General features: G+C 34.3%; 1 protein-coding gene across 4 annotated transcripts; it reads right to left on the bottom strand.

The window, feature by feature from the left end:
- Positions 1-1619: 1619 nt before the first annotated feature.
- LOC110100351 lies at positions 1620-4829 on the bottom strand. 4 transcript variants are annotated; one of them, XM_020827811.2, is made up of 4 exons: positions 3783-4828; positions 3437-3561; positions 3332-3346; positions 1620-1923 (listed from the first exon to the last, which is right to left on the bottom strand). In XM_020827811.2, the coding sequence occupies exon 1, from the start codon at positions 4709-4711 to the stop codon at positions 4088-4090; it is 624 nt and encodes a 207-aa protein (XP_020683470.1). In that variant the 5' UTR covers positions 4712-4828; the 3' UTR covers positions 1620-1923; positions 3332-3346; positions 3437-3561; positions 3783-4087. The 4 variants fall into 4 exon arrangements, with proteins under 4 accessions (XP_020683470.1, XP_028548767.1, XP_028548766.1 ...); XM_028692934.1 differs by having other exon boundaries at positions 1620-1860; XM_028692933.1 differs by lacking the exon at positions 1620-1923 and having other exon boundaries at positions 3063-3346; positions 3783-3922; positions 4054-4829.
- Positions 4830-11143: the final 6314 nt, after the last annotated feature.

Below are 11143 nucleotides of genomic sequence, written 5' to 3'. Positions count from 1 at the left end.
GAACAAAATTTATTTGCAAGGATCCTTAATTTCTCTGCAATCATCAACATCATCAATAGCATTTAGCCTTCATAATCATGAGTAGGGTGGGAAAAAATTAATACACATAACAACAATAATAAGTCAAAACCAAATACATTAAAAAAAAATTTATCAGAATGCAACCCTCGGTTATATTCTTGTCAATCAACACTTATACTATACTCAAAAGGAATCACATATCCAAATAGCATTCACAATATTGCAAATTGAAATCTAAAATTTATTGAGTGAAAATTATATACATTTGATTATATGTTTATAAACATAAGTTATAGAAAGTTCTGCTAATGGAAAGGTAATAAGTCAGCAACTTTCTAATTATGCAGTCATGTCTAGAACTTCTTCAAAGAAGATTTACTCTCCAATTTTTGAACACTTAATTTGGGAGGCTGTGATAACCAATCAGATAACTAAGAAGACATATGACTGAATTCTGCTCACTGCTCGAAACCCTAAACTCTCCATTACTATTGCTACCTCAGACCGATGGCAACATCCACTTACAGTTAAATCATTTCCATATAACTATAGAATGAAACATGAAAGCCTATAAATCAGAATTATTAATGGATAAAAAGTAAACACTTGCATGTACAAACTCTAAAGTATAGAAAAGAATCACTCTATGTGATTGTTGTAGGAAACAGGGTAATTTATTTGCAGAAAAAAAAAATCCAATGTAAAAAATTCTATCGAACCAAATCATAACATTACCCCTTATAACTCTCCAAATCCCCATAAGCATCTCAAAGATTAAATTAATAAATCAGTGTCATCTAAAAGTTGGAAATATATTCCACCAATAGGATAAACCCATGCATAACAACTAACCACTAGTATATCTATATTTGTAAACCACCCATGGTAGGATAAAACTTACTTTAACCATAACATGGTGATTTATGCAAGAACTAGGAGCAAAGGTAAAGCAACTAGCTCAACATAATTATTCACAATTAAGAATAAATGAATTATTCATAACAAAAACAGCACATGGATCATCAAGCAAAAAAATGATGGAGAAAAACATGTTGTCCGGCAATGCATCATTAATTATAGGCAAAACAACAATGCCAAAATGGCCGCCAAGAGCAATCTTAGGACTTTAGTCTCCAGAAAAAGGTTTAAAAAAATGAATATAAAGAGAAAAAGCAGTTTTGATTTCATCTTCCTCCATTAACATAATTTGTGAACCATCCATTTTGTTGAATGTTGATCCTTCTTGATTTTAGGGATTACATTAACAAAATAAGTAGAAGAATGAGAAGAAGAAGAAGAGGAAGAAGTAGAGGAGACTCACAATGAAGCCAGCCGGATGGGTCGTAGCGTGAGGAGAATACCGAGCAAAATGCGAACGGGATGTGCGGTTTGATCCTCTTCGACTCCGTTACCTGATCCGCTTGAGTCGCGTGCAGGAAGGAGAAGAGGGATTGGATACGAACCCTCGAATGGTTCGCTTGAGTCGCGCGCAGGTAGGAGAAGAAAACTCGAATGCTCCAGCGTGCAGGAAGGAGAGAAGATCGACGAGACGATCACAAAGAGTTTAGTTCGCGCGAATTAGGGCTTTGGGCAGAGTTTAGTTCGCGCGAATTAGAGCTTTGGGCAGAGGCTAGCGGGGTTAAATGAGGTATTTGCATCAGTTAAAACCGGTGCAAAAAGACATTTTTAGAAGCGGTTCTTAAACCACTACTAATAACTGGTGCGAAAAATTCAACTTTCTAGTAGTGTCAGTACCGAGCCCAATACCAAGTAGTAGATGATGTGACGCATTTTCATTTGGCTCCGAACACATGCGGTGTCCGAACCCAATAATTTCCCCTGTTGGATAGGAGGCAGAGGGTGATTCGAAGAGCTTCAACAACTGGAGGAAGAGGTGAGCCCCTATTTCGATTCAACACACATAATACATAAAATCTATAGATAAGAAGTTTCAAAATTAAGGCCATTGCCTAAGTTAAAAAAGAAAATGTTAGACAATTATAAAATGCAGCTTTCAACATCACTTGGGGTGTTAGTAATATCAAATTCAAAGCCGTTCATGAAAAATATAAAGACCCTGGCAGAGCAATGAATCATGCCAAAAAAAAAAAAGAAGGGGAGAGACAGATTGCACCCCAATGAATCTCTTAAAAAACTGCTTTATAAGAAATCCAATTACCAACTTTGAAGAGAAAAATGTGGCCCCAATTAAGAAATAGAGAGAGAATTTAGAAAGAAAGATAATTCGTGAAAAATCCACTTCGTCTAATCTCTATAATCAATCAGTACATTCCTTCTTCTATGATGAGCACCCACATAACAACAAGGAAGATATCTACTAATCATTTAGCCGCATCCCAAGCCATCAGATTTTTTTAAATGTTTTTTTTTTTTTATTTGGTTACATTGAAAAGAAATTTCTTTGAAATGATGAAATTTTGTACTCATTTTCCCTATTTATTCAGTGCTCATTATTTATGATTGGACAAATTAACAATCTAATATGGAAAAATTACTTTGTATAAAATTATATTAAATCAAAATTTTCCAATTTCACAATCTCTCAAAACATATACCCCTTTCAAAGAAGAGCTAAATTCAGATAAATCACAACCATGTGGCCATCTGTCTGAAATTTTACTTATATTAAATCAAACAGAAACACATGCCGTTTAATAATACTGATAGAAGACATTACGGGTGCATAATATGCTTATTTAATCTAACATTAAGATAGTTTACGCAACTCAAACCTAATAAAATTTTTCTGAATTTATTTTTAAACAAAGATTTTCGAAAATCAACATACTAACAGAAATTTTGATTCAAAAATCCTTCATTTGCCCTTTCTAAAACAGTTTCCATTCCAAACATAATAAAATATTCATGCATTAAAAAAAAATCTCCTTAAAAGTTATCATTAAAAATTTATATCCAGCAAATCCATCAAAAATATAGTAAAATAAAAATTAATAGTTTTAAGTTTTCGTTCCATAAAAAAAAAAACAACATATTAATTTTACTTTTAAAAAAATTACCGTATAACAATATAATAATAAAATCATATATATTTTCAAATTTATTATATAATACTTAATATGTAAAATAATATTTTTAAAAAAATTATCGTCTGAAACGTATTTTTTTAGGGATCCAAAAGTTCAACGGCTTTCACGCCTCTGTTCTCTCGGATCTGAAGAAACAGAGGAATCCGATTTTTTTGTTAATAAAGGCATAGTTAATTTAACCATCAATTTAAGAAAATACGAATTAGTTTGTTGACGCGAGTTCCCAATCAGCAAGAACTTACCAAAGCTGCATACACCTGTTCAATAAAAAACTCTTAAGTCAGATCAATCAATTAATAAAAAAAAATAAAAGCAAAATAAGAAAAATAATAATAACCTTCCCCTACCTCGTCGGGGAAGATGACCGGAACGTAACTACTACGGACTCGAATTGAGCGACGACGACGAAACCGACGCCGGAGGAAACGTCGACGAATAAATCTTATTGCGATTCTGCAGACTCGTATCACGGCTGCAATGGAGAGAGAACGAGGCTTAGTCAGACCGTTGAATCATTTACCGAAAATTTTAGATCGGATCAATCAGGAATTAATTTATCAATGTTAATTAATCAGTCAAGTTATTGTGTCCATTCTTTTTCCTAGAAAGTTTGAATGCGGATTAAGCGTAGTTTGATTTGACGGATTCAATTTTCATGATCTTGGCAACAATGTTAATTTCTATCAGATTTACCAATTTAATTAGATGGCGTCCACTGTGTCCAGTTCTCATTTCTGCAAATCTGATTTCCTAGCCATCGCTGACTAGGATAGAGCATTATGTGCAATATATGACGGATTTGATCATTTCCGCCTTACTGCTGCTTACCTCCTCTGGATTTCTCATTACAATAAAAGAAATCGGTAAAGGAAACAAAATCGAAGACTCCGATCAGAAGATACGCCGCCGGCAGTGAAGGGTGGAGATGAAGGGTTTGTGTATTTTGGGTATCATAACAACAAACCTGCTTCGAGAACTTCAACCCTTTCCTTCGACGATCATAGATCGTCGGCCTTGGACATCTTGGAAAGCCGACTTTGCCTGGGCTGGAAGTCTGCTCTCCGTCGTTGATGATGCGATGAAGGGCGGATTAGCGCAGTGAGGGCCCTTCTGACCAACTCGCCCTCAACTGTCCCGATCCGAACAAGCGAGTTTGTCATCGCCGATCGACGGGCATTGAGCCGATTGGACGGCGACGATACTGATGCCGCAGTTTGTTGATTACTGAGACCCTTATGGAGGCTGCAGCGGAAGGATCCCGGGTGAGTGGTCGGCGAGCACATGCAGGTCTTGCGTCGGACTGAGGAAGATATAGGAGGGCGAACAATAGGATCACGGCTCGTGATGGCTGACATTGAACGGCCAGGTGAAGTTGGTCGGTCAATGGCGAAGCGGACGGAGGGGGACGGTTGTGACGATCCGATGAGGCTTACGCGAGTGGGGGAAGTGGAGCGGGGATAGAAGTTGGACGATTGGGCAGATAAGGACGAAGAGGAGGAGGACATTTCCGGCAAAGAGAAAGCCGGCGTATAGAAACGATCAGAGAGAGACATCGATTGCTGGAAGCCGCTTGTCATCGGAAGCACCGGCGCGCTTGATCTGGATTTAGATGATGCGGACATTTTGTAAGTAGATGTTCCGAGAGAGAAGAATCCTAGACGCCGGGTTCTTATTCGTAAAGAAGAGAGGTGTGCGGCACTCCAATTTTGCAAACCTAGCTTGCCTCTGGCCTGCTATTTATGAACGAATTAGGGCTTGAGGCGATGGCGGAAACGGTAAATAAGAGGAAGTCCGTGGGTAGTAACACTGAAGGGTATTTTAATTAAAATGAGACCAGTGGGCGCATTAGAAAGTTGTTGACGGAATCCGCCCTTCATATACAACTTAATTACAGAAATGTATCGTCCTTTTTCTCTCGGGTAGGCTCGCTAACTCTGACGTTGCATTTCTAGAAAGGAAGCATTTCCAGTTATAGAAGCTGTGCAAATTATTAAAAACATCGCCACGCTATTCTAATTAAAATTTGATATTCATTAATTCAAAATTTATTAAATGTATTTTATACTTTAATTATTTTATGATTTTTTTTAATTTAAAAATTTTGAGATTTATTCAAATAAAAATTTTGCAAAAGTATTCCATTCTGTTTCTTAATTCATTTAATTTACTTCAATGAGACTCTTATTAATAATTTTTAATATATCTCACTATATTATATTTTTAAAAATAAATAACAAAAATACCATATAATTGATATAAAGTTTTAGTAAATATTATATCAATAAAAATTTATTTTTCTGTTAGAATTTGACTAAGACCAATTAAGTCGTATGCAATAAAATTCTAATTCCGCCTGCAATATTGAAACCGATTTCCAACGAGTTGTGTAAAGGACAGACGCAACATATGAAAATTATGACTTTTTTTAAAAATAAATTATGTCTTTCAAATTCAATGTTACGAATATAAACTTTTATATAGCGAATAATTCGTTTTCTTGGACAGGGGTAAAGACCAAATTGAAACGGTCTCATGTCTTTGCCCGTCGCAGGCGACAAACAGTTTCCTGAGGGCTTCGTGACAGGTGTCGTTGAATATTTTTTTTTTTTTGAGACATTTAGGCCGTTACGGCAAACTCACACACACAACACATACACATAGACTCGAACCCTGGACCTCTTAGTTGGGAGCCTAAGCTCTCAACCAATAGGCCAAGGAGAGTTGTGTCGTGTCGTTGAATATAATTTGGCGGTCTTGTAGCCAATTAGTCGGCGGGAGTAATTCACCGCTTTTCATATTATTTCTGCTGTGATGATTGGGAGAAATCAGAAATTATTAGGTACAGAGTGCGGATGTAGCTCTCCATTCAGATTACAATGAAATCATGACATGTGGTTTAAATACATGAATTACACAGATAGATTTTTTTTTTTTTTGGGACATTTAGGCCATTTAAGGCAAACACACACACTCAATGCATACACATAGACTCGAACCCTGAACCTCTTAGTTGGAAGCCAAAGCTCTCAACCAATAGGCCAAGGAGAGTTTTGTCATAGATAGATTTCATATCGTATTTTGCTCTTGTCAGCCCACCGATCTAGTTCATGGGTGATTTTTAAAATAAATTTCTTATTGTTGCAGGCTAGAAGACTCATGGCGGTTGAGTCAGTAAATTTTTCGTCTAAACGATGGACGAACATCAAACACACAAACATAAAAAAAGAAGTAAAACATCTTATCTTTTTTATATAGAAAACCCGAAGAAGAAAAAATCACATGGCCTCGCCCAGGTGAAAATATTCCACAAAACTTGAGTAAATTACAAGGGTTGATCCGTCCCTAGATTTAGAGGCGGTCAAATTATAGTAGTTTGGAGAGTTAGACAAAAGTCTAGTGATGGTCGGGCGGAAGTCTGACAGCGCCTATGCGGAAGTTCAGCTGCAAGGAATGATCCGATAAAAGTTGGGCTAAGGTCCAGCGGCGATCGGCGGCGGGCTGAAGTTTGGTGGTGGTCGGTGGCCGTGTAGAAGTCTGACGGCCGAGTGTTCAGTTTCTTTGAGATGTTCAGTTTGATTATAAGTTTGCTGAAATTGGAATTCAGATTATCCCAAATTTAATTTTGAAAGTTTCCAACTTGAATATGCCTCGAGATTCGTGCATGATCAAGGCGATTTTTTGTGACATATATCACTTATTATTATATTTTTCTCTTACGAGCCCACCAATTCGACCCGGTTTAGAGGTTAAAATTTTGAATTTGCGACCGATCAAAAGTTGTGAAGTTGGTTTACTTTTCATCTTTAGCATTGGAGTTGGTTCACCATCCACTTTTCAATTTTCATCTTTGGCATTCAGAGGCTCTGCTAACTCGTTAAGTTCCATCGAGTTTAGTCTATTATTCTCGTTCAATTCATCTTCAAAGAGATACTTTTTTGGAGTTTCTCTCAAAATAGATTTTAGAGTTTATGTTTATGATTTTTAGGTTTTAGGGTATTTGCTTGTCGCATTTTTTATGATGTCATGACCCACCTTGTTTAACAAACAAAAGCTCTTTTGTCGCGCTATTAAAAAAAGTGCAAAAGGCAGTCAGTTTGGCGTACAAGTTAGGACATTCGCGACAATGCAAGTAGACAAATGTAAACCTTCATGTAAAATTTTAAACATATGAAATTGTACAGCGTGTATTGATTAGGAATTGAGTGTATATCGAGAGTGTATCAACTTTGTATTTTATTTTTTAAAAATTAGGTTACACAGATTTCATGCATTGTATATTAGTTATTTTTTATCTTTTTTGTGTTTCTTTTTTTTTTTAATTGTATAAACTGCATATTGGCTTTGTATTAACCGTGTATTAGCTGCTATTGATTACTTATTAATTGGTTATTGATTGTGAGCCGACTATGTATCGAATGTGCATTAAGAATTAAACTTGTAAGATACAATTTCTTTAATACACTATCAAGATAACTTTAATGTGTATTAATTGGTATTGATTGTGTATCGAATATGGTCCTTGCGACCACCGTCACCTGGCTACAATCTTTACAACCTTCGCTGTCTATTCACTATGATCATTCAAACCACCATCACCCAATTACGATATTTTCGACCTTTGTTGCCCCTCGACTATGGTTCTTCTGACCACCATCACCCGACTAAGGTTCTTCTAACCACCGTCACCTAACTATTGTCTTTCTAACTTATGTCGCCCGATTATGGTTCTTCTGACTACCATCACTAACTATGATCTTTTTAACCTCCATTGTTAGTGGATTACGATCCTTCCAACGACTGTCACTCGTTTACAACCTTTTCGACCTCCGTCGCTCGTCGACTATGATCCTTCCAACTGTCATCTCCAAACTATTGTCTTTTTTACCTATGTCACCGGTGAACTATGGTCATTCCGACCACCTTCACATGCTACGATATTTCCATCCTATGTTGCCCACCAAATACAACCCTTCTAACAACCATCACCCGAATGTGGTATTTCTGACCTCCGTTGCCCACCAATTATGGTCCTTTTAAACATCGTCACCCAACTCGGTCTTCCTGACCTTCATCACCCGCATGCATACTATGATCCTACTGACAACCGTCATCCGACTATGGTCTTTTCGACCATCGTCAACATACTGTCTTTCCGACTTCTATTTCCCACCAACTACGATCCTTCCAACCAACGTCACCTGACTATGATCTTTTTGATCTCTATCGTCTGACTACGGTTCTTCCAACCACTGTCGAATGACTACAATCCTCCAAACCTACATCGCTCGTTGACTATGATCTTGCCGACCAAAATAACTTGTCAACATTGATTCTTCCAACTCCCATATGATGTATATTTGCTACATCAAGCCAAAGGTTTTCCCCCCAAAGAAGGGCTTTATTTGTAATCCACTACAAACACTAGTGGATTCATTTAAATTGGATAAGGCCCTATAGTTTTCCCCCTTTTAAGGGCTTACACGTAAAAACTCTCGTGTCCCTTGTGATTACTAAACCTTTATTATTTATTTGTTTGTATGCTAGATCTTTGTACAAAACTAGAACGCTAAAATTTATATTTCTCAACAGCCACGAATATTCCAAGACTCAACATCTATCATCATTATATAAGTAATATCCTTTTTCTTGAATTTTTTATAACATTTATAAGATTTTTTTACAAGATATTTATAATTAATTTTTACAAAATTTCTTTCTTTTATTCGATCTCTTATTTTAAAATATTATGCTAAAATAATAATTAAAATTTTAGTTATTAAATAATATTTAATTTTATGGATAACAATTTTAAATAAAAAATTGCTCATTATTCTAAAATTAAAATTTAGGTTGTTTTTAAAATTTTAATATAATGAAATTATTAAAAAAAAAAAATCCTTCTCTCCCATATGGCTAGTCATGCACAAATCAACTAAGTAATGGGATTATGGGAGAGCTAATTGGTCAGGCTCCTTTCAAATAGACCTAATGACATATTATACTTTACTAGTTTTATTACACATGCATAAAATGCAAGTTGCTTATATTACTAAAGTTGAATGATAAAAATAATTTAGTTATTTTTTTTCTTGCACAAATAACAAAAAATAAATTTATCAATGCAAATAATGAGGTAAAGTTGTAAGTGCTATACTTTGAGAGGCTCAGAAGCAACCCAAGTCCATCCTATATTGGGCTTTACAATTTAAGAGAGATAATTTATTGTTCAAGTTAAATTTTTTTTGAAAAGGTAGGATTATATTCCCGAAGTGTGAGAACTTATGATTTGAAATATGCCTCAGAATCAAGATCTAAATTGAGCACTACATCATATTAACTCAAACCTATCTAAAGAAGTACAATTTAAACATATATCCAAAAATAGAAAGCTACCTAAACATATATCCAAAAATAGAAAGCTACCTAAACAACTTAATCGTCTAAAAATCATGTTGTCTGGTCTTATGAAAGATGTGTAAGCAATTATTTATTTAGAAATGGAACCAACATCTAAGAAAAATCCTAAATAGTCATGAACATTGAAGGGCAGGTTATGCTTCTCAAATAATGCAAATTATGTTTTATTTTATATTAGTTTTTACTGCAATGCATGTTTGTTTGTAGGGCTGCAAATGAACCGAATTGAGACGAGTATGTGAGTGCTCATGTTTGAGTTTGTTTATTATTATCTTGTTCAAGTTCGATTCATGATTAATTCGAGCTTTATTGTTATTGTTCAAGTTTGGTTCATTTAATTTATCAGTGTTTATGATTAGTTCATATTCGGTTCATGTTCGATTCATTTAATGCTTATCGAGCTATAAACAAACAAATATTAATGAGCTATGTTCGTGAACATATTTAGCAAATAATCTATTGAACAAACAAACATTAAATTTGTTCATAAACATCTTAAACAAACAATCTTGCAAACATTGATAAATATAAAATGTCTCTTGTTCATGAACAAATTCAATATGTTATAATAAATTTAAAAAATTTATATTATGTATATTCATTAATTTTATAATTAAATATTGATCGAATTTTTGTCCAGTTTATTCACGAGCTCTAAATCGAACATGAATCGAGCTTTTATCGAGCCTCTTATCGAACTTGTTCATGAGCCTCAAATGATGTTGTTCGTGAACATAAATGAACCGAAAACATTAGTGTTCGAGCTTTAATAGAACCAATCTACGAGTAGCTCGTCAAACTTTTGGTTCGCTTGCAGCCCTATTTGTTGGTTTTTGTATAGGAAATCATGATGCTTTTAAATTTTTGAAAAAAAAAATATTTTTATTTTTTTTTTTATTTTTTTTTAAAGAGTAGGCTTTCATAGATTGAGCACATCATCATTATATGTCGAATTATATAAACTCTAACAATAGGCGAAGAAGTGTTTAAAATAATGATAAAATTATAAAAAATAAGGATACTACTCCGAACAGTCTCCAGTTTACTTTCTTAGAACGATTATCTTTCTATGTTATTTTATTTCTTAAAATTTTATTTTTAACTTATCAGTAAAAATTATTTTTTATTCCTAAGAGCCTAATCAAAATCCAGGTAAATGTACATGCAAGAAAAAAACCTATAAAAAAGCAATTAATTTCTATTGCACAGTCAATGTAAACAATCAACCACAAAATAAATAACATAATATCCATAGTCTATGTAATAAATGTCACTTAATACATCCCAAATCTACAATATTAAAGGTGGTCATGCTCCATCAATAACAACATTTATTTCAAAACCTATGCATGATGCAAGTCTTTTCACAAAAATAAATTGGATGGTTTATTAGTGTTCGAGCCTTCTATTATCTCATCATCTTTCAGAAAGGCTTTCAAAAGAAAGAAATATCTTAAGAAAGGAAGAGATTTCTTTACTTTGGATATCTTTATCTTTTGAATAAACAAATCAATTTAAAGACTTTCACAACTACTTTTTATTTAAATTAAAATTGAAAATGAAAAGAACTCTAAATCCATGCATGATTAGCATGAAAAAGCATTTTATAATCCTCAAAATAATAATCAACCATCATA

Source organism: Dendrobium catenatum, unplaced genomic scaffold (genome assembly GCF_001605985.2).
Source record: "Dendrobium catenatum unplaced genomic scaffold, ASM160598v2 fragScaff_scaffold_188, whole genome shotgun sequence".
In the NCBI taxonomy this organism is placed as follows: domain Eukaryota; kingdom Viridiplantae; phylum Streptophyta; class Magnoliopsida; order Asparagales; family Orchidaceae; genus Dendrobium; species Dendrobium catenatum.
Note: the sequence above shows the minus strand (reverse complement) of the source record. Positions and strands in the feature narration are given on the sequence as shown.